The following is a 24,547-nucleotide window of genomic DNA, read 5'->3' as shown; positions in this document are numbered from 1 at the left end:
ATAGAATACAGTACATAAAACTTTTACAAACAATAATTTTATATAATTATGTCAAAATTGTACTTTTGAACCCATCAAAAGGCCATTCTTATCTCCTGACATTTGTTTTACAGTTTGCTGAGGTTACACAAACATGTCCCTCACCCATGGCTTACATACAGAACTCAGCTCTGGTGGAACTACTTAGCAGGCCGAGATTGTCCGTGGTACCTCCCCTTAGTCACCCTCCGTTGTCCAGTACTACTGTGCTACATCCCTCATACTTTCCGGATCCTTAAGCCATTGCTGTAGGATTTTCCCGATACAGTTCCTCCTTGAAAAACATAACTGTGCTGAGCCCAGCCAGATTATAGGCTTAGGCATCTCATAAAAATGAATTTACTTAAAGGATTAATGAGTAATAATGACTTCAAGTGTAAGCCTTCCAGATAACACTTAGGCCTGAAATACCCTAACTAAAAGGAAAAATTGAGCAGGAATTTCAGACGTCATTGGGGACCTATCAGCTTTTGGCTCACTCATAACACATAGAGGTCAACATGCAATCTATGCTTAGGTTATTCAATCTTAAGTCCTAAAAAACATATTAAGACATCGATGCAAAGTCACAGTTTTTCAATTATTTTTATATGATGTATAGAGCATCTTTCTTTAAAATCAGGACATTTATTAAAGCTGTTAATCATTCGACTTGTAATGATTTTCCTAAGGGCCTTCCACGAACATAAGATGCATAAGCTACACTCTGGAGCAGATGTTACTGCACACAAAATCTGAAGGCAGCCGAGCACAGAGACAAAGGACATGGATTGTGGACTCAGCCTTGGTCCAAATCACTGCTCCTCGCTAGATGTATGACCTCTGGCAAGTATTTTAAGTAATCTAAATCGCAGGTTCCTCAACCATAAAGTGGAGGTAACAGTAAAGAATTATGAGGATTAAATGAGAAATGCATAGAAAGCATATGTAATACCATGAGCACATAAGAACTCAATAAATGTTAACTATCGTTATTAATCAGTAGATTGTCTACTAAATATGTCTTTGATGTTTACCATTAGTGTCTATACCTCAATTTTTTTAAAAACTAAAGCAGCACCAATTTTGACTTAATATGTTCTAGTTATTATATTCAAAGTAGAAATGACTTGATTGTTCTTCTGACTAGAAAAATACACACACTCACATTCAAATCATAAAGAAAATTATAAAGAAAAAAATCCCTCAAATTTTATATGCTGTTATTACTTTAATGATAATACTTCTTTACAAAAGCAGGATCAATTGTGGAGATCTTGTTTCATGATTTTTATTCATAAACTACATATAACAATGGCAACACAGCTTTGTCTTTTTAGGGAAGCAGAGAAACTAGAGGTGAAGCTTCTGGCATCAGCTGGTCTGGATTAAAATACCAGCTTTACTACTCACTAGAAATATCATCCTCTTCATTATCTGTGAAGTGCAGTTTAAAAAAAAAAAAGTCTTAAAGGAGTTAATGTATAAAGTAGTTAAACAGTGCCTGGTATGCAGTAAGTAGTATGTAAGAGTTTCTTGTTATATATGGACATACCAATGTACCTATGAGATGTTGTTATGTAAGTAAAAAGCAGCTTATAGAACCAGTTATGTGTAATATTATTCCATTTGTAGAAAAAAGAACACAGTATATAATAATATATATATTTATATGTAAGCATAAACATACTTGAAAGGCTATACATAAAACCGCTAACCTGATTATCTCAGGGAGGGATTTTCACTGGCCCTATAATGTTTCAAATATTTACAACCTTCATGCATAGTATTATTAAGAAAATGATAAAAATGGTTCAATTTAAAAATACATTTTCTGAGATGGAGAAAATAAAAAGAGAAAGTATAGGAAAACAACAAAATTCTAGTTTTTCAGAAAGATGACAATAGTTATTTTGATTTTATGCTATGCTAGGAGAAGAGAGCTTAAAGTTTATAGAATTAAATGCATTATTAGTGAAAATATATTATAGTAAACCCAAAGTAATAACTTCTTTTTACTAAAGAGACATTATTTATATGATTTAAAGAAAAATTGCAAAAGAAGAAAATTTAAGTACAAGGGTTAAATTTAACATAAAAGTGGCTGAAGCATAACCTACTCAATAAGGATAAACCACAACATAGTTCCCCTTTACTTTACTGGGCAAAGATACCATATAAAATGTGAAGTTTCTTTAGTGCCAAAATTGTATCTATCCTGCCTAGGTTATAGAGAAATAATCTCTATAAAATATAAAATTCTAAAATAAAGTTTGCAATTTTGTTTCATACTGCATGGCATCTTTTCTGAGAATTAGTATGCTGCCTATTAGCAGGTTACTTTATAAAATAGTTTCCTCAACTGTAAAATAGGGAAAATATTTTATGAGTATTAAGTGAGAGCATGCGGTACTCATGCAGAACATGAGAACGACAGTACTTGGACTTTCACATTCTAGCTAAAATCTCTTTGTTTCTGTGATAGCATAAAAGAATAATCAATATGATTATAATATTATTTTGTCTAATGTATAGACTGTGCTTATAGCACTTGATAAGCATAATACTAGCTTGAGCTGAGTTCTTAAAAATTTAAGAATATGTCTTATCTCTCTCACACATGCTATTTCTGCCCAATATCTTCCAAATGTCACCACTTACATATAATATCCCAGATTTCTGACCTATGCTGATGACAGATCTTCATTTATTGTGATGTCATCAAGTACTTTATGGTAATAGTTCATATGGTATCTCTTCTGGCCACAGTTTAAAGGGCACTTCCTGTTTGCAGAGTGAAGCTTACCACATTATCAAAATATGTAACTGATAGATTACAGTATGGCTACTTATGATTTTATTTCTAGACCATCACCTTAAGTAGCAATGAGTAAATCTTCTAAATTGTGCCGTAAGACTTGTTGTCTAAGAAGCAATATATTCTGCAGTCTTGTTGACAAAATTGTTAAAAGACCATCCTTGCAGTTTTTGGGCCAATGGGGATATCACTGTTATGAACCTAGAATTTACAAAGCACTGGCAAAAATTCTGAGATATGTCGACTTGGATGGATTTGACATACTACTCACAGATTATATTGCATTTGTGGAAAAATCAGGATACCGTTTTGAACTAAATTTTAATCTTGAATTTACTGAAATATGTGTGAATACAATTCTGTACTGGGTTTTTGCCAGAAAAGGTAATCCTGACTTTGTGGAATTGCTTCTCAAGAAGACAAAAGACTATGTTCAAGACAGAAGGTGTAACCTGGCACTGATATGGAGGTAATAATAATCTCATATGTTTTCATCATATAAGGAGAAAAATGTAATTTAGGAGATTATACTACTACTACTCTTTCTAAAATAAATATGCATAATAGCTATATATGGATAAGAAATCCTGACTTGAATGCTCATTCATTTGTTCACTCTTTCATTCTTTTTTATTCAATAATTTTTTACCTATATGTATATTATTATGTACCAATAATTACTAGTTGTTCTGCTCTATAAAGCTTACATGTTAATGCTCAAGGTAATGCAACATTAGATAACTTCATTGTTTTGTGTAATACTGTCATCTCTTCTTTTTGAGAATACTGAGAATGCATATCTGTAATATTTATGTAAATTAAAATTTTAAAATAGCCCTTACTGGTGTGGCTCAGAGGACTAAGTGCTGGTCTGTGAACCAAAGGGTAGCCGGTTCAGTTCCCAGTCACGGCACATGCCTGAGTTGCGGGTCAAATCCTCAGTTGGGGGTGTGTGAGAGGCAATGAATTGATGTTTCTCTTTCTCTCTCCCTCTTTCTCCCTCTCTTCCCCTCTCTCTAAAAATAAATAAATGGAATATTCACATAAATTGACTTTCAAAGAACAATTCAGAATATATACACAAATTCACTTAGTAATACTTATGAAACACACTTATTCCCTATTTGTATGTTAAACGCTGATAAATTTGACTCCAAATTCCCCAGAATTGAGCACAGTGAATGTGTTTCAGTCTGTCATAAAACTAAACTTTCACATACTCTGAACGTGTCAATCTAGGTAATAAATACTACTGAGGATCTTGTAAAAATAAATCTCCAATGTGACCTCTTCGTAGAGTCTATAACATAGAAGCTAAAGTTACTTAGTTTGCACTGACTTCAATTTACTCTTTAGTTTTAGATATTAGCTTGATTAGATGTGCATTTGTTCATGCATTTAGAAGTATTTATCGCCTTACTATGTGTGAGGCACTGTACTAGACACAGTGATAGAAGCACGTATGCAACAAAAACAGTGTACATAAGTTAAAGACTAAAGCAAGATCCTGCCTGATGCTGAGTTGTTTTCTTGATTGTGCATCACTGTGGCACTTGCTTTCCTTAATGATCAACCAAGTACAGGAACTGATAGTTGTGGTATAAAATATCAACAAATAAAACCCCAAAATATCACATTTTGGTTGTTTTATGGACCATTATATCTGTAACTATAGAAGAGATCAGCAGCTTCTAACATGGAGTGTCACTAGCTGAGTTAAGTAATGTCTGTGTACATCCCTGGCAGACCCATGAAAAAGAAAAATGAAATAAAATAGAGAGGAAAGGATTTTAATAATTAAATAGAGGGCAAAGCGGGGGAAACTGAAAGGAAGAAAAATGAGAGAAAGAGAAACATGCAGTGGAACATGATAGAGTGTCATTAACAACTGTCTTAAGTGACAGTTTATAAATTAATACATTTTGACTTAGCTGCACCCACCATTGCAGGTGAATTCTACATCCTACAACACCATTAGGCTTTTCCAGATCCATAGAATTTTAGATTGGAATGGAACCTAAGAATTCATTACTTTGTAAAACATTCCCAGTTACTGTTTGGTCTCTGTTTGAACAATTCTATCGGTAGCGATTTTACTACTTCCTCAGGCAAACCATCCCTTTGTCCAAAGAGCCTTCTCTTTCCTGACTATATTCTTTTCATCAAAGATTTTACTCAGTCCCATGACTTTAAATAGGTATATGTCAAAGACTCCCAAATCTCTGCCTCTTGACTGGAGCTCCAGACTCCTCCTTTATTAGGCTGTCTGCTTGACACCTCCACAATGAACCTCAAACTTCACAGAAACAAATAGCTTGCCTCCGCAACTGCAACAGACTCCTATAAGTCTTCCAGGTTCCACCCTTCTCTCTCAAACGCTATAATTTACTCTTCACTCAGAAACCTCAGTGACCTTATAAAAATGTAAAATAGGTCATATCACCCATGCTTAAAATCCTCCAGTTTTCTGCCTACCAATGGGATAAAATTCAAACTCAATACCCATTTTTAAAAAGTCCTACATGAACTATAAAAGTCCTACCCCTCACTATTTCTTCCAAATTCAATTTCATGTCACTCTTTCCCATGAACAATATATTCCAAGTAGACCTTTCTGTTTCTTGAACAGCAAGTTAATTCCTGCCTGAAGACTTTCTCTGCCTGAAAAATCTATTCACTTAGGTCTTCCTACCATTAGCTCTTTACCAGCTGGGTCACAGTATAAATGTCACCTTAAAGAGGCATTCCTTGGTCACACCATCTAAAGTCACTCAGTCATTGTAGCACTCTCTTTTAAATCTCTGCAAAGTACTGATCCAAGATAATCACTTATTATTAAGCATTTTTCAAGTGCCAGTCACTGTGTTATCTGTTGGAAATAAAAAAAACAAAGAAGACATATTTTCTCATTTTGGAGAGTGTATAGAATAGTAAGTGAGCTATAAAAAATTATAATTATACTGAAAGTGCCAAAACAGAAGCAAGTGCAGGTAGAAAAGAGAACATTGTTAACACTATTGGGGAGGAGCAGGTATCTGAGAAGGCTCTCTAGAAAAGGTAATGTCTTAAATTGATTTTTAAAAGATGAAAGGGAGTTTCCACTTTCTTTTCATGAAGAAATGTAAAGTCAAAGAAAACACAAACATGTATTCAGTGGCTATAAGCAATTCAGTAATTGCTAGAGTGAGATGAGGAGCCCAGAAGTAAAATGTTGAAGGACTTTGTAGGCCATATTAAGGAACTTTAAATTTATAACATGGGTGATGCCCAACCAATAAAGGTCAGCCTTGTAGTATGAAAAGATGTATAATCTCCCATTTGATAACTGGATTGTGGAAAGGAAGGCTAGGGCAGAGGTGAAGAAATCAATTAGTAGACTGCTCATACACACCAGGTACAATGGCAGCTCCAGAATTTCTATATACGAAGGACTGGAGGAAGCAATCTGATTGAAAAGGAGGAGATAGTCAGATGAGTGGTTTGAAACTGACTTTCCATAATGGGCACAATGTTCTAACTTAAATTATATGTGTATTTATAATAGTTTGGAGGGCAGAACTAATTCCACTCTACCATTCCCCCAGCCCAATCCCTCAAACCTCTAGCCACTCTTTGGTATCACAATTGTCCAGGTAAATTATTGTGAGGACTTAAACTAAAACAATAGCTGTAGGGAAGATACATTATTACGTATAACTGACAAGATATAGTGAGTGGAGAATTAAAGAGAAAGAAGAGTTAATCTTCAGATTCCTAAATTTTGAGACTGGTTTATGGTTGTATTAGTCTTCTGTTGCTGCTGTAACAAATTGCACAAACTTAGTGGCCTATAACAATATAAACATCTTATATTATAGTTCTGAGGGACAGAAGTCCAAAATGAGTCTACAGAGCTAAAATCAAGGTGTCAGCAGAGCTGGTTCCTTCTGGAAGCTCTAGGGGAGAATGTTTCGTCGCCTTTGTCAGCTTCCAGAGGCTGCCTGTATTCTCTGTTTTCATGGCCTCTTTTTCAATCTTTAAAGCCATCATTGTAGTCACATCTTCACTGGCTATGCTTCCATCAATTTCCTGACACTTATAAGGACACTTGTGATTTCATTTCACCCACCTGGATCATATCCCACCTCAAGATGTTTATCTTAACTACATCTGCAAACTCCCTTTTGCTGTACTGAGAGGCCATTATCGAGCCTGCCACAATGATCATGTCACAAACCTGTCAAAATTATTACAGTGATACTAGAAGTTGGTTTTGTACATATGAGTTTGCATTGCCTAATGGACATCTAGGTAGAGATGCACAATAGGTGGCTAGATACAGTGTCATCCTTGATGTCTCTCTTTCTCTTATACTCTACATCTTATCTGTCAGGATATTTGTTGGTTCTACCTTCAAACAATATACAGAATATGGCCACCTCTACTGTTATTACCCTGTACCAAGTTAAATGATTTCCCCCCTTCTATTCCATAACAAATTCTCAACAAATGTAAGATCCTGTTGCTTTTCTACTCAAAATCTCCAGTGGCTCTTCCATTCCATTTAGAGTACAAGATGACATTCTTATGATGATCTACAATGATCTGTCTGATGTGGCATCCCATGCTCTCTGTCCTCATTTCCTACTTTTTCTACCCTATTCACTCTGTCAGCCACATTGGCTCCCTTAGTCTTCTTTGACCACTATCAGTACACTCTCTTGCCTTAGGGTCCTTAAATATCCAAATGGTTAGCTTCAGTTCTTTCTTCTTTATCCAAATGTCACCTTTCAGTTATGCCTTCTCCTATCATCCTATTTAAAATTGGCAAATGCCACCCTGGCTGCGTAGTTCAGTTGGTTGGAGTATCATCTCATATACCAAAAGGTTGTGGGTTCGATCCCTGGTCAGGACACATACCTAGGTTTGCAGATTCCATGTGCCCAGTCAGGGCACATATGGGAGGCAACCAATTGATCTCTCTCTCTCTCTCTCTCTCTCTCTCTCTCTCTCTCTCTCTCTCTCTCTCTCTCTCTCTCCCTCTCCCTTTCTCTATATCAAGTGAGGATTAAAAAAAAAGAAATAAAATAGGAAAATGCCCTCTGCACTTCCATATTTCTTATACTGCTCAACTTTTTCTTTTCCCACAGCACTTATCAAACCTTCTAATATATTATAAAATTTCCCTGTTTCCTATGTACATCCAGTATTGTTTGTTACACCTCACTACAATATAATCAAGAAAGGAGGAATCTTTGTTTTGTTCATTCATGTACTCCAAACACCCGAAATAGTGCTCGCACACATATGCATTTGACAAATATTTGTTGAATAAATTAGTAGACAGTAGTTGAAGTTATAATCATAAATGCAATTGCCTGAGAACAATTAGTCAAATGGAAATTAGTCAAAAGGCCATGTCTACTTTGATATTGAGGGTAGAGGAAGAGAAACCAGGGAAAAAGGGTTGAAAATAGTCAAGGAGGTAGGTGCGTAATTTGGAGAATATGGTCCCACTGAGTCAAGAGAGAACATGGTTTCAAGAAAGTCAACTGTTAAATAGCAAAGATAAACTTACTATGGAGAAACAGCTATTGAATTTAGCAGCTTAAAATCAAAGAAGAAATAGTAAAGAAAAAAGATTAGAAATAATTATTATAGCTTCAAAACTAAATCATTCCCTACATGTCTATGTGGATATACCATGCCCCATTTCATAAGCATGTGTGACAGGTTTTCAGATAGTGTTCAGTTCATTAACCTCACATTTAAAAACTGATTCCTGTTTTGCTTGCCTTACTATATCCATATAAGTACTATTATAATTAACTGTCAGTACAGATTAAGCAAATTTTGGTTTACGGTAGCATGCTCTTTAAACATGGGGATTAATCATATGTCATTTGGGTACAGATTAGGTTTGGCTCAGTGGATTGAGCGTCGGCCTGCGAGCTAAGTGTCGCTGGTTCGATCTTCCAGTCAGGGCACATCAGAGAAGGAAAACTCTGACTCCAAAAAAAACCTCCGCCGCCTTGCGGCATACCTCTTCAGGGGAAAGGCTAAGGGAGTAAACCCCGACAGAAAATCCGGAGCTGGAGTCCCTAAGGCGGTTTGACGTTGTAGTCAACACCGGCAACTCCTGCGGCGCACCTGAAGCCAAGCTGTGTTGACTCCGTCTTTCCCTTGGATCCTTCAGCTGTGAAGAGAGGGGGGGTCTGCTGCATGGGCAACAGCAGACCCTCCATATCACCCTGCCCAGGCTCTGTAGCTTCAGCTTCACTGGAGAGGACACTCCAGCGTCATCGCAAGATGTCGATTCAACACGGGAGGAGACAGATACCGTGTCACTCCCGAGTCGGACTGCACAGCCATTCTCGGCGGTACAGATAGACTCTTAAGAAGCTACACCATCGTCTCTCGAGACGGACGGCTGCCGACGACGACGACGAGACTTTTAAACCTCATTTGAGTTTTAGTTACGTTTTCAGCATTTTTGGTTCAAAACATCCTCTAAAAGGTAATGTCAATCTTAATGTCTTAAAATCAACTAATATGTGTAAATCTCAACTAGGGCTACTTGTGTTATTTTTTGTCACCTAAGTCCCCTGAATTTCTATACTTATAAGACTCTTAAGTCAAATGTCTTCTTAAGAGTTAGCCAGATGAATAAACTAGTTTGCTTCTGAAAATTTAAATGATTGCACTTAACTAAAAATCTTGTTAGGTCTAAAAGCTACAGAACAGATTTAAGTAATATATATATATATATATATATATATATATATATATATATATATATATATATATATAGGATAATAGTGAAAAAAATCAATTAACAAATTTAATTTAAGTGTCTACTATGGCATTTAGGCATATAACAGTGAACTAAAATAGACAAAATTATTGCCCTTGTGGGACTTAAATTTTTATAGTTCATCTTGTTCACCCATTTATTTTTGAAGATGAGAAATAAAAGATTAGATATGTTGCCCAAAATGATAAGGGCTTAATGGAGGTGTGTACAAAGTACCAGGAGGAATAAGAGGAAGGTCAGGTAATCAAAGAAGACTTCACAAAAGTGTGTATTAGGCAGGGTCTTGTACGATGAGCAAGACAGAACTGAAAAGGGAGGAAAATAACACACATAAATCAAAGAAATGTGAAAGAATTGAATCCAGTGGTGTTTTGGGAAAGTGAATAATGAGCAGGATAGAAATGCAAAAGGAGAAGCAGTTGAGGAGTTCAGTTTTGGATGTGTGTTGGAGGTACTTGTGACAAAGATGAGATGTCAAGTACAATATTGCTCTGGAGGTGATTCTGAGGAGAGTGCATATATTTATATATAGAGCTAAGGAGGATATAGATAGTACCACAGGCAGAGTTAGGACAAAAGTCTACTTCTCAATTTCCAAAATGCTGCTCTGCACTACACCACCCTATTGTTTTGTTTAAATCATAAACTATTGTCATTTCAGATAAATTAGTTGGGCTAGGGAATCACCGCAGAGAAGGTTTCTAGGACCCCCAAATACATATGAACCAGAAAACTTATCTAACACAAAATATTAATTGTATATAGCTAGTTCAGGTTTAACAATCCTCCAATGTTGGTTTGTGTTTGTAAATGAAACATTCTTTCCAATCTTTTTATTGAGAAATAATTACTAATCCTTCAAGTCTTAGCTCCAGGATAAGCTAGAGCAATGACTATTCCAGGATAGTAAGTGCCTGTCCTCAGTTCTTCTAGAGTACCCCAGCCATTCTCCTATCATACCAATTATAACCTTGCATTATATTTATTAAATTACTTGTCTATTTCCCTTACTATACTGTAATAAGCATCTTAATATCAAGGGCTATATCTTTCATTTCTGTATATCCATTACTCAGTATCCTCTGGACAAGCAAGTACTAAATAAATGAATGAATAAATGCACAAATGAATACATAAATGCATAAGGAAAATGACATTCAGAGGCTAACTTGCCCAACAGCATACTAGTTAGAACCAAAACCTAGAACCTAGAATCTGTAAATCTCCATTGTTCATGGCACTATACCATGTTGCCTTCCATGTTAATTAAGTATACACACCTTAAAATTCCCCTGTTTGAATAACACTTCCTTTGTTCTGCACAGTTGTCCAAAACCAGCACTTATAGTTTATTTGACAAGTCTACTTGGCCAAATTAAGGCTTGATAATTTAAAATCATCTGTGGTTGGTTCTACCATGTCCTATCTTCATGCAGAGACCAATTCAATAGCAAAAATAAATATCTTTAAATGAAACAATCACAAAGACTACATAAATTTAGAAAAAAATAAAATTTCCATTTCTGTCATAGGGAAGAGAAATTTTCCAGTCTAGCCATCATGTAGCACTGCAGGAAAAACAAGATCTCAGAGGACTTTCAAAACTTTTCTGGATGTAGGAGGCAATTCCTACGGGCCCTTCTGGGTGACCAGGAGTCTCCTCCTCTCCTCCCTCCCCTCTTCCCCCTGAAATAATAATAATAATAATAATACATTTTTTCTGAAGAAAGAAAATAAAATTCTGCCCTTGGGGGACCTGATATGGCTTTAGATTTTTTAGACCTGCAAATACCAATTCTAATTTTATTAAAATTAGAAAAAAGAAGAATTAAAAAAACAGAATTAAAGTAGCTGCACTTACTCCTTTTCTTTCAATATTCAAACTCATTTCAAGCTCAGCTCTGACATATAATCAAGAACAATAAAAATAAAAAGATATCAAAATGGTCACATAATTATGTTCCATTAATAGATTAAAACAAAAAGGGCCTTTTCTCCTTTTCGATTTTACAGTTTCCAGAGCTACATCAGTTTTCTAATACTTGCTCTAATCACAATGGATTTCTCAAATGAGAAACAGAATTGCTGTTACTAAAACTTCGTACACATTGCAAATCTTTTTTGTTTGTTCTTACGAGTATAAAGGAGGTTTAAACATTTAATAGAAGTTTTCCTATCTTTTTTTAAGCTTCAGTTTCATCTAGATTCATAGAGCAGAAAACTAAGACACATTTAATATATAAAACAGTACTATTATATTCCTATTAGTTAAGATAAAGTGTTTACCACATTTCTTAATTCTGTGTTCAGTGAGGTTTTGTTTGTTTGATTCACAGAACTTTCACTCCAGTGTACTGCCCAAGCCCACTCAGTGGTATCACACCTCTACTTTATGTAGCTCAGACAAGACAATCTAATATCTTTAAAATACTCCTGCAATATGGAATCTTAGAAAGAGAAAAAAACCCTATCAACATTGTGTTAACAATACTGCTCTACCCTTCAAGAGTGAGGATAATGATTGATCATGAATTTGTAGACATCCAGGAAGATGCCAAAACATGTTTAGTGCTGTGTTCCAGAGTGCTTTCTGTCATTTCAATCATGGAAATAGAGGTAAGCAAAATACTGTTCTTCAGGTCTGAGCTCAAATAAGATAATATTGTGAGATGAGAATGAAATTAAATTTTAATCTATGGATTACATCTATTGAGAAATTAATCATTGAGAATATGTTTATAAATTAAAAAGACAAAATCCAAATTATCTCAAATATCAGCCCATTATTTCATAATTTTGTCTTCTAAATTTAATTTCAAAAACTAAGTTTATAGTTTATTTTAGTAGTTACTAAGTAGATTTATGTTATTATTACATTCTAATGACATAAAAATCTGTTTATTAGGATTCCTATGTCTCTTAAAAACACAATAGCTTTTGGAGAGGAGGAGGGAGGGAAGTGATGAATGAAAGAAGGTGAGGGAGTGCCAAAGAACATATATGTATGCATGACTCATGGACAGAGACAAAGGTATGGCGACTGCCTGAGGGAGTGGAGGGGCTGGATGGAGGTGGGAAAAGGGGGAAAAAGTGGGGACAACTGTAATGGCATGAAAAATAAAATATAATAAAAAACAAAATTTTATCAGACCTTTCTCCCAATTAAATGTTTTAAAATAAGGATTACATTTCTCCCCACAAATACAATTAGATTTTTTATAATCAGACTATAGATTTTTTTCTTTTAAAAATGTCAAAATAATTTTGAGCATAAAAATATAAAGACTTAAAATATTTGTTCAGTGGGAAATATCCCTCAGGAATGTGGAGGGCTTCTCCTTGATAAGATTTTTGGAATTAAGCCAAAATTTAGGGAAGAAATCAACTATCTATACCCTGGTAAATGAGGATCAGTAGGTTGGAACACTGTCCCATAAACCAAAGGATCGAGGGTTCGACTCCTGGTCAGGGCACATGCCTGGGTTGTGGGTTCGGTCCCAGTTGCGGCACATGCGAGAGGCAACTGATCGATGTTTCTCTCTCACATTGGTGTTTCTCTTCCTTTCTCTCTCTGTTCTTTCCCTTATTTCTAAAATCAGTAAGTATGTACTCGGGTAAGGATTTAAAAAAAAAAAAAAAACTATATGGAGGGCATATTTACCCTAACAAAATAAGCTGCAAGTTTCAGCATCATTATATCATGTCTATTAGCATACCAAGAAGTAAGTCTTCTTAAGGAAAAGAAAGATACTCCTATAAATCTAAAGCAGTAAAATTATCAAGGACTTTAGCAGTTTCCCTTATCTTTAAATGTGTAACTTCAGAAACAAATTCCTTACAAATATAACTACTGGTTTTGTTTTTGTTTTAAGTCTCAACAGTGCATACCAATCAACTATGCCTGGAACAAATATAAGGAGAGCAAATTGGTCAAGTTATTTTGGCAACAATTTTTTTAAATTTATTGATTTTAGAGAGTGTGAGGAAAGAATTGACAGAGAGAGAGAGAGAGAAAGAGAGAGAGAGAGAGATGAGGAGGTAGGGAGAGAGGGAGAGAGGAGAGAGATATATTGTTCCACTTATTTATGCATCCACTTGTTGATCCCTGTATGTGCCTTGACCAGAGATCGAACTCGAAGCCTTGGCACATTGGGATGATGCTCTAACTGAGCTACCTGGCCAGGGCCTTGGCAAACAATTTTTAAAACAAAAACCATTAAAATTAATGCATCTTCAGTAATTTGCTTGTCCCTATCCAATGTCAGTCCTGCATAATAACTCTAGGTCAAAACAATTCTCGACCAGTTCCATCATTGCTATTCCTGAGGTACAATCACACTAGAAAAGTATTTTCTAGGATAGAGTGAGTTGATCAAAATCAAAATCACCAGCCTGAAGGGCAAAAAAATTATAGCTTCCAATCAATCACAGTTTAATACGCTAAAGTAGCATTGAGCAAGATGGTGAAAGATGGCCTAAAAACCACCTTAAAGAGCACTTTAAATGCCTCTACTTTGCATTCTCACACTTCACAGTAGTTTCGCCTATTGCAGCATATGTATTTTATTGTAAACATATATCCCACGTACCGAGCTCAGTTGGAGCATATATTAGATATCCTTCAGTCAAGCATTGAATAAATAATGAAAAAGTACATAGCATTTAAGTGAGAGTGTCATATGGTCTGTAAAGTATAGGTTCTGCTGGAGAAATGTCTATGCAACACAACAATGTTTTGTACTCCTCTACCTACTAAACACATGACTTCTAGAATTAAATCTCTAAAAGGGTGCCTTAACTGAGACTTTAAAAGTTATCTTTTCATATGTGTGTACCTCCTGTCAGGTCTTCTCATGGTTTAGGAGTATGAAGTTCAGGGAATTTTTAGGATTTATGTTGTCTTTAACCAACCCTTTAATGTTAAGTAGAGCCTTAACATTGATATGTTTTAAAGCGCCCTCAATAATTCCAGTGTATATCCAAGTTGACAAGACTCCTCTAGAAGACGCTGATAAAACATAGGTGTATGGTCTAAAATTAAAACATATAGAGTCATAACTGTAAGAAATAATGTATTAAAGTTTATATGTAGTTTAAGAATGAAATGGAAATAAAAATACTTGCCTCAGGTGAAAATGTTTTAGAAAAATATTGTAAGAGTCATATTACGGTATATTTTATTAATTTAAATGAAAAATAAAATGTTAATAACTTAAACTAATTCAATGATTCACATTACAAAATAAAATGTTTCCATTTTCTTCAGACGCAGTTAAGTTTAGGAAGACGTCCAATTGTTTCAGATTGGTTGGACTATATTCCTTCAACGAGATACAGAGACCCATGTGAACTATTACATCATTGCAGAATAACCATCAGATCTCAACTACTGACCAACAATATGCTCCCAGAGGGAATATTTTCACTTCTAATTCCTGTTTGTCTACAGAACTACCTGAATTTAGAAAGTTAATACGTGTTTTCCCTGAGTTCTTTAAGAATGCTCACCATCGAATGTCTTAGAAGTTAATAAACTACTAACTTCATGCAAACTTTTATTGCGTTAAATATTCCATTAGGAAGTACATTTTCACATGATACCCTTCCTATACAGTGGAAGAAATACATGCATTTTAGTTTTATATTTTAAATTTATAATTTTAATCCATTCTTAAAAGCTGTTTATGCCTTATAGCATTAATGTTCTGAATTATAATATCTTATTAATATGTTATAAGCTAGATAAATATTATTTTATATTAAGCAGTTATATCAACAAACATTTATTTACTAAGTCTTTTTGCAAATAAAATATTGTAGTTGGTAGTAGGGAATAATCAAGGAAATTAAGATGTAATTCCTTCCTCAGGAAGAACTTATATTTCTGTAGCAGCCATAGTTTCAAATAATACAAGGTGAAGAAATAGTCAACTAAAGGGGTAGGGGTTGGGAGCAGGATGACAGAAATGGATTATAGTTAAAAATAACTTGCCTTAAGTTACAATATGGAGCTTTGCTGTTTTGGTATGTAATATATCTAAATACTAGCCCAGTAGTATTTTTAAATTAAGATTAAATTATCAAATAACATAAGTTCCAGGTGTACATAATGATTCAATATATGTATATATCACAAAATGGTCCCTACACAGTTACAATTTTTTTCATGTGCTGAAAACCTTTAAGACAATGGTTCTCAACCTTTCTAATGCCGCGACCCTTTAATACAGTTCCTCATGTTGTGGTGACCCTCAACCATAACTAAAGCATAGTGATTAATTACAAAAACAATATGTAATTATATATGTGTCTTCCGATGGTCTTAGGCGACCTCTGTGAAAGGGTCGTTCAACCCCCAAAGGGGTCGCGACCCACAGGTTGAAAACCGCTGCTCTAAGCAAAGGGCAGGTTTGCTCAGTAACTGGTATAATAGAGGTAATGTCTTCCTAAGCAGAAAAGGTCGAGTATGTTTGCTTCAAGCTCATTATAAATGATTGGAGATTTCCAAGCTTGGAGTCCTCAGCTGTAACACAAATCCACTGTTGTGCACCTCTACATGGACCACTCGCTGTCTTAGAGGATGGAACAAACACAAACATTATGATGCTCATGCTGCATGCTGAGCCATTCGTATCAAATCTTCTGTTTTTGACCCAGGAGTCTTTTGTCTTCTGACAGCAAACATTAAACTGTGGTAAGCTAAACTGCTGGTCTGCAATTAAGGTAAAAATCTCAGACCCTTTGTAGTTTTTTTTTGTTTTTTTTTTTAATTAAGGTATAATTGACATACAACAACACAGTAGTCCCCTCTTATCCGGTTTCACTTTCCAGGGTTTCAGTTACCCACAGTCAACTGAGAACTAAAAATATGAAATGGAAATTGCAGAAATAAATAATTCATAAGCTTAGACATTGTATGGCATTCTGAGTAGCATTAGAAAGCTTCTGCTATCCTGCTCCACCCACCTGGGACGTGAATCATCCCATCGTCCAGCACATCCGTGCTGTATGAGCTGCCTGCCTGTTAGTCTCGTGGTGGCCATCTCAGTTATTAGATCGGCTGTCAGGGTATTGCAGGGTTTGTGTTCAAGTAACCCTTCTCTTACTTAATAATGGCCCCCACCCAAATGCAAGAGTAGTGAGGCTGGCAATTCAGATATGCCAAAGAGAAGCTGTAAAATGCTTTCTTTAAGTGAAAAGTACGTACGTATAGGAAAAAGCATAGTATATATAAGGTTTAGGGCTTTCTGCAGTTTCAGGCATCTACTGGGGGTCTTGGAACACATCTCCCACAGATAACAGCTACTGTATATTAGTTTTAGGTATACAACATAATGATTCAATATTTATATATATTACCAAACAATCACCATAATAAGTCTAGTTAACATTTGTCACCATACATAGCTACGCCTTGACAGTTCTTAACAATGAGAATCTGTTCCCCAGCTCAGCATTATGAATTTTAGGGTACATTTTGGTAGATAATATCAGACAGTAGCCATTTTCATTCTCTACTTGCAACTTGAGGACTATCAAAATCTTGGCAATTCATAGGAAAAGAGTATTCATCCTGATCTTAGTGAAATTTAAAACACTATGTGATTTAAGCTTCTAAAGAATAGAATGAAAACAGCAAAATGGCAAAATAACTAATTACTTGCTTTTCCTTTCCTTCCATTTTCATTCTTGTAAGGTACTAATGCATTGCTAGATTGAATTTATATACTTAATTAAACTACACTGAGTTATAAGTAAGCATATTTAACCTAATAAGTATATAGGAGTTCATAGTACATACAGTATATTAACATTTGAATATATTTTTAACAGTAGTATAGATATAATTAATATTTTGGTTAAAATGTGTTAATATGAAGTATAAAAATACTTTATTATCGTTTTTCAATTACAGTTGTCCCATTTTTACCCCATTGCTCCCCCACCCAGCCCATCTCTCATAGTCATACCCCACCCCATTGTTCATGTCCATGTGTCATTTATACATGGCCCTTGACTAGACCCTTAAAAAATACTCTTAATGTAGCTTATAAAGGAGCACTAGACTGCTGATTCAGATGAAGAGATTGGTCTGGAAAAATAGTTCAGCAAATCTTTTTATATTTATTCTCTAATTTCCATCCATATTTTCCCCCATTCTTCTGTTCTGACATCTTTAATACTAAGAGAATTTAATGAATTTGGTCTAGTTCACTTTTACTGTACATGGCTCATATCTATGCAAGAGAATGGACAAGCAGCAGCACCTAAATTTCCAGAACTTCTTATTGGAGTTCTTATTACTTCCCTATCTTTCAACATGGTTGATGGCATCAACATTCATAATCACATTTAACTCTTTCTTTTTATATTAGTTTGCTAGATCTGCCACTACAAAGTAACGCAAACTGAATGGCTAAAAACAACAGAAATTTGCCTCACAGTTCTGGAAACTAGAATCGAGATTTTAGCGGAGCTATGCTCCCTCTGAAATCTGTAAAGGAATTCTTCCCTCAACTCTTCTAGCTTCTGGCAGTTTTCTAAGAATCTTTGGCATTCCTTAGCTTATATATGTATCACTTCATCCTGTCTTCACATGGCAATCTTCTTATAAGGACACTAGTCATATAGGATTATGGGCTCACCCTACTAATATAACCTTATCTCAACTAATTACATTTGAAATGATTCTGTTTCCAAATAAGTCTACATTCTGAGGTTATGACCTCACATATCTTTTTGGGGGGAGGATGCAATTCAACCCATAACATCTTTCCTTCAGTAAAAAAATTCGATGAGTCACTAACCTGGTTAATCAGTCACTAAATCTCCTTAGTACCTTGCAAATCAGTATCTTCTCTCTCCCATCAACTACTCTACTCTCTCCATTCTCCTCTCCTCCCCTCATCCCAACACATCTGTTCTACTCTCATTGCTGCTCTTTAATGATCAACTCTCTACTGTACTACTAAAATAGTCTCTTAAACAATCTTGTCTTCTTTCCAATGGCTTCAATTGCCCTTCCCCAGTTATTCAGGCTATCACCCAGATGATCTTTCTAAAATGGAAATCTAATCAGGTTATCCCTCCACTACCATCATTATCACTCTTTCCCACCATCCAAAAACAAACACACCTTAAAACTCTTCAGTGGTCTACAGAAGAAACTTATATAAAGCACTTAGATTCATCTTTTTTCACTTTCTCATATGCACTCTACCTCTCTGCTAAACCAAACTGCTGTTTCATTTCTTTGCTTTTACCATATACTGACCCTTCTATCTGAAATGCTCCTCTTCCTGAATACCTGATATATTTTACTATCTTTTAAACTCTCTTGACCCACAAACAATTGTACACTTTTTGTGCCATTATACTTCTTAATATGTTCCTTTATTTTTACACTTATCACATGGTGTTCCAACCCTAATATATGGGGTTTTATTCTTCCTCTTTACTATACCTGAAAAATCTACCTCAAGATCAGACATCTTTTGTACCCTTAGCACCTAATATGTTGCCTATTCCATAGTAGATATTATTAATTTTTTTTGTAGTTTTTAAGAGTAAGTCCCATTCTAAAACTTCTGCATGAAAGAAAAGATTTAAAAATGTGCTACCAGAAGGGTTAAGCTAACAAAGTAATTAAAAGATAATTTAGGAAAAAAGGGAAAAAAATCAGAATAGCTCTAAATTTTTATGTATTTTTTATTTTTATTTTTTAAAAATAATTTATGTTTGTTTGTTTGTTTATTTTTAGAGAGAGGGGATAGGAGAAAGAGAGGGAGAGAAACATCTCTGTGTGGTTGCTTCTCACTCGCGCCCCCACCTGGGGACCTGACGTGCAACCTAGTCATGTGCCCTGACTGGGAATCGAACCAGCGACACTTGGCTCGCAGGCCGATGCTCAATCCACTGAACCATAGCAGCCAGGGTGCTCTAAATTTTTAAAAATGCATTATTCACTACACATCTATTAGAATGGCTAAAATTAAAACAAACAAAAAAATACCAGGTACTAGAGAACATCTGGGACAACTGGAACTCTCGTACATGGCTGATGGTAATACAAAATAGTATAGCCACTTTGGAAAATAGTTTGGCAACTTCTTATGAAGTTCAACATACACTTATGATATGATGAAGCTATTCCATTCCTAGTTAGCTTAGATAAATTAACACTTAACACACACAAAAACCTGTACATGAATGTTTATAACAGCTTTATTCATAATCACCAAATCTGGAAACCCAAATGTCCTTCAATTAGTGAATGGATAAACTGTGCTATATACAAACAATGAAATACTAGTCAGCAATAAAAAGGCACAATAGCATGAATAAATTCTAAAATGCATTATGCTGAGTAAAAGAAAGCAGTCTCAAAAGGTTACATACTATATTATTCTATTTGTTGGATGTTCCAGAAAAAAAAAAAAAAAAAACTATAGGGAAGGAATACTTAATCATTCCCAGTGACTGCTGGGTTAAAGTTAAGAGTCAGGGAAGGATTTGACTATAAATGGATGGTACTAAGGGAATCATTTGGAGGGAATAGAACTGTTCTATGTCCAATTGTGGTAGTGGTTCCAGGAATCTGTAACTGTGTACCATTTAACCAAAACTGTACACAAAAAAGTTTACTGTATGTAAAATTTTAAATCAACGCGTTGCTTCCTACGCATGAGGAAAAGCTGCCCTATTCCTCTGCTCCCACGTACCTTACGCCTAGCCTTAAACAAGGGTGACTTTATGTAAGAACAAAGGTAGAGCAAACTAAAATAGTGGTTTTGAGGTGGAAATTAAAGGAGTTTAGTACAACATTATGGGCATTTATCAAAAAGGCTGGATTATGAGATAATGATCTATAATTTTAAAGGAAGTCAAAGGCAAAGAGGTCAAAAGAGTAAAGCAAATAAACCTTAAAATAAAAAAAAAAAGGATTGTCTTCCTAGTACCCACCTCTTTTTATAGTACAATGATATAATTGTATCTTCATTTGCTTTGCTGTTTTAAGTTTCTGCTACACAAAAAAAGTTTAAAGAAAAGTAATATAATTTTAAGAAAATACAAAGCTAACAAACCTATTTTTATGTCAGAATTCCAAATTTAAAATAAAAGAAAATCGTTGGCTGCAGTTTTTTTCATCAAAAGCTCTAAATAATAAAAAATTTATTAAGCGTTGATAGAATCTAATATTGGGGTTAAATCTAAAAGGAAGTCAATAAAATTGAGGAAATAATATTCAATGTATTTAATACTTTGTACTGTTTTTCTCCCACTGCCTGCTTCCCTCCTGCCTTTTATTGCTTCCTCACTGTTTTTCCCTACCCTCCCAAACAATATGCCATGCCCTCTTCCTCCTCAATGCCTTCTAGAAATTTGCCACAAACTTAAATTATCTAACTGCTTTTAGGAATGATTGCATAAAATATAATTTCACTTCAAAGGCTGTGAATTAAAGTGTGGGCTAATGGTCAAACTCAAATACTGTGGAACTCTCTTCCTAAAAGACAGCAATGGAGAACAGGAGGCTAATAGGACACTTAATATATATCAAATGTAAATGCTATTACAAATTTACATTTACTCTTCCAACAGTATATATATCATTCAAATAATAACTTTTTCAATATCAATATAGTTGGCTACTAATGTGTACTTAGAATGCTGAGAGTTTAACAAAGTCAAACATATTAATAATTTGTAAGATAAAATATGTGTATGTTAACAAAAAAATAAAGCCCTAACCAGTCTGCAAATATATATATTCTTTTTGCCAAATTACTCTAATTCTGAAGACTATTGAATGTATACCCTGAGTGTCCAATAAAAGAACAATTTCTCTATCTTAGCCCTCTGGGCTGAGATTATGTAAATAAACCATCTGCTGTGTTCAAATTAGGTGTTTGAGAAGACAACAGCGCTTTACAGTACTGAATAATTGATGGTTTTCCTTTTTCTTTTGTCCATTTACAAAATCACAGTGACCTTTGGGTAGATTCTAAAATGGTCATGTAAGCCACATGCCTATGGAAAAACAGTTCTATACAATGTTCCCTCTCAACCAAGAACTGAGATAAATGAATCAACATTACCTTTCTGCAGCCATGGTTAACTCCCCTCAAAAAGATGACCAACAATGAAAACTTGAGAAAGAGGTTGATGAGTAGAAAATGGCAAGCCTGGCTATTTGGAAAATTGAAAGAGTCGGTGGCGGTGACTTCCCATTCCAGAAACACTGCATTACAAAAGACCTATTTGTTTATTTTCACCCTTTAGTAGTATACTGAATGTCAAAAAGGAACTTTTAAAATCCCAATATCATTCTAACTTCAGAAGCAACCAGTGTTAGAATTTGGGATATTAAGTAAAAAATTATGAGATATAGAGTATTATTACTTTACGATAGAGTGTAAAACACTAATGTACGTTTCCAGACATAAAAAGTTTTTTTTTTAAACTAAGGTATTTACTATAACATTTTAAACCTTAAATTTATAAGTATAAACTTAAAACAACAACATAAATTTTCATAAATGAAAAAAAGTATCACATCATACATTTTCCCCTAAAACTCAGCCCTTTAAATAGTTTTCACTGTTAGGTAACAATAGCAAATATTTTCTTATACAGAATACAGAGGGGATGATAATTCTGAGATTAATATAAAGTAATTGCTAACTAAAATATAAAATTTAGCAAATTTTTTATTGCTCTCGGGAAAAGTGAATTCTAGGTTCCTCATATTAAGATATATTATTTCATTTGTATAATATGTGAGTTATTCTTCCGTCTTTTCTGAAACTTGCTCAGTCTTGGGAAAATCTGCTTCATACTTCTTTTTGAGATTACTTAAATATGTTCGTAAACTGTCTGGATCCAACCGAGAGTTTCGAGCAGTTTGAACTAGCCTAGTAGCTAGATGGTACATAGCTCTCTGTCTTTCCATCTCAGGGGTACGCTGGTGGTTTTGCTGTTATTGAAAAAATATAGATTAAAAATTAAAATATGATTACTACGATTCTTATATTAAACTTTTAGTAATTTTCTAAATCTTTTAATAGAAGTACAGAACTCAAGGGTTAACAAATCCCTTCAAATAAGTCAATTCTATCCATTTAGCAAGGAATACACCAGGAGAAATTAAAAGATATATATTATTTTGGAGAAAAAAGTTCTCATGAGTATTTTACAGCTTTATGACAGATCTTTATATCCTTGAAAATCACCTTTCAGAGAAAAAAGATCAGCTAAATAGGTCAAATGTCTCAAAACAAAACCAAAGAGTAATAGAAAATCCACTAGAGATATGTTCTACAAACACTTTCTCATTAACAAGGTATGGGAAAACAGCACTGCTCATTGCTATGCAGTATTCAAAGTTTTAATTGTCACCCAAGGGTGCCACTCTGCTATCTCCTATTTTAATTCCCTAACATATAAAGCGGTGGAGAGAAAGGGTCATCAATAAACTGCTTGTTCCCCAAGATAATTCTTACACAGAAACTTCTAGAGCCTAAGCGAAAATATTGTATGCGAGGTAAATTACAATGTAAAAATAAGCAACATAATTAGCTATTTAAAATTAGGCCTTGCTTCAGACCACAATGCCTTGAAACTAAAAATGAGCCTCAGAGAAAAAATCAAAGACACCCAAACTCATGGAGAATGAATAACATGTTATTAAATAATGAATGGGTTAACAATGACATCAAAAAAGAAATGAATAAATTTCTAGAAACTAATGATAATGAACACACAATAGCCCAAAACTGATGGGACACAGCAAAAGCAGTCCTAAGAGGGAAGTTCATAGCAATACAGGCATATCTGAAAAGGATAGAAGAATCTGAAATAAAAAATCTAACCCTAAAGCTACAAGAACTAGAACTACAACAACAAACAAAGCCTAGGGCAAGAAGAAGGAAGGAAATCATCAAGATCAGAGCAGAATTAAATGACATAGAGACTAAACAAACAATCCAAAAGATCAACAAAACTAGGAGCTGGTTCTTTGAAAAAACAAACAAAATCGACAAGACTTTAGCCAGGCTCATCAAGAAAAAAAGAAGGAAGACCCAAATAAACAAAATCAGAAATGAAAGAGGAGAAATCACGACTGATACCACAGAAATACAAACGATAATAAGAAATTACTACAAATAACTGTATGGCAAGAAATTTGACAACCTAGAAGAAATGGACAAATTTCTAGAAACATATAACCTTCCAAAACTGAATCAAGAAGAAGTAGAAAGTCTCAACAGACCAATAACAAAGAAAGAAATTGAAACAGTAATCAAAAATCTCCCTGCACACAAAAGCCCTGGACCGGATAACTTCACAGGTGAATTTTACAAAACATTTAGGGAAGAACTAACTCCTACCCTCCTCAAACTATTCCAAAAAATCCAAGAAGAGGGAAAAATCCCAAACTCTTTCTATGAAGCCAGTATTACCCTGATCCCAAAACCAGGTCAAGACACAACAAAGAAAGAAAACTACAGGCCAATATCACTGATGAACACAGATGCTAAAATCCTCAACAAAATATTGGCAAAGAGAATCCAGCAAAACATCAAAAAGATCATACACCACGATCAAGAGGGATTCATCCCAGGGATGCAAGGATGGTTTAATATTTGCAAATCAATAAATATAATACATCACCTAAACAAAATGAAAGACAAAAATCACATGATCATATCAATAGATGCAGAAAAAGCATTTGATAAAGTACAACACCCATTTATGATGAAAACACTCAGCAAAATGGGAATAGAGGGAGCATACCTTAACATAATTAAGGCTATATATGAGAAGCCTGAAGCCAACATCATACTCAATGGACAAAAACTGAAAGCATTCCCCCTGAAATCAGGAACTAGAGAAGGCTGTCAACTCTCTCCACTCCT

The 24,547-nt window shown here is 34.7% G+C and overlaps 2 protein-coding genes across 2 annotated transcripts in view; one reads left to right on the top strand and one right to left on the bottom strand.

Annotated features, from left to right (window-relative positions):
* The first annotated feature begins 2,904 nt into the window (after positions 1 to 2,904).
* ASB17 (ankyrin repeat and SOCS box containing 17) lies at positions 2,905 to 15,102 on the top strand. The gene is made up of 3 exons (XM_090271685.1): positions 2,905 to 3,305; positions 11,966 to 12,245; positions 14,896 to 15,102. The coding sequence occupies exons 1-3, from the start codon at positions 2,905 to 2,907 to the stop codon at positions 15,100 to 15,102; spliced, it is 888 nt and encodes a 295-aa protein (XP_090127811.1).
* A 7,311-nt stretch (positions 15,103 to 22,413) lies between these two features.
* MSH4 (mutS homolog 4) overlaps positions 22,414 to 24,547 on the bottom strand; it is a 76,775-nt gene continuing 74,641 nt past the window's right edge. The window contains exon 20 of the mRNA XM_090271684.1: positions 22,414 to 22,605. Coding sequence (XP_090127810.1) covers positions 22,414 to 22,605 — 192 coding nt within the window. The remainder of the gene's footprint in view (positions 22,606 to 24,547) is intronic.

This window comes from Furipterus horrens, unplaced genomic scaffold (assembly GCF_987537825.1).
Source record: "Furipterus horrens unplaced genomic scaffold, mFurHor1.1.pri manual_scaffold_3, whole genome shotgun sequence".
Classification (NCBI taxonomy): Eukaryota; Metazoa; Chordata; class Mammalia; order Chiroptera; family Furipteridae; genus Furipterus; species Furipterus horrens.
Note: the sequence above shows the minus strand (reverse complement) of the source record. Positions and strands in the feature narration are given on the sequence as shown.

Bases quoted from the DNA above. Each gene is read 5' to 3' on its own strand.
- ASB17 (XM_090271685.1), top strand. From the start codon at position 2,905: ATGAGTAAATCTTCTAAATTGTGCCGTAAGACTTGTTGTCTAAGAAGC. The intron at 3,306-11,965 runs GTAATAATAATC...TTTGATTCACAG, and splicing joins AACCTGGCACTGATATGGAG to AACTTTCACTCCAGTGTACT. The intron at 12,246-14,895 runs GTAAGCAAAATA...CATTTTCTTCAG, and splicing joins TTTCAATCATGGAAATAGAG to ACGCAGTTAAGTTTAGGAAG.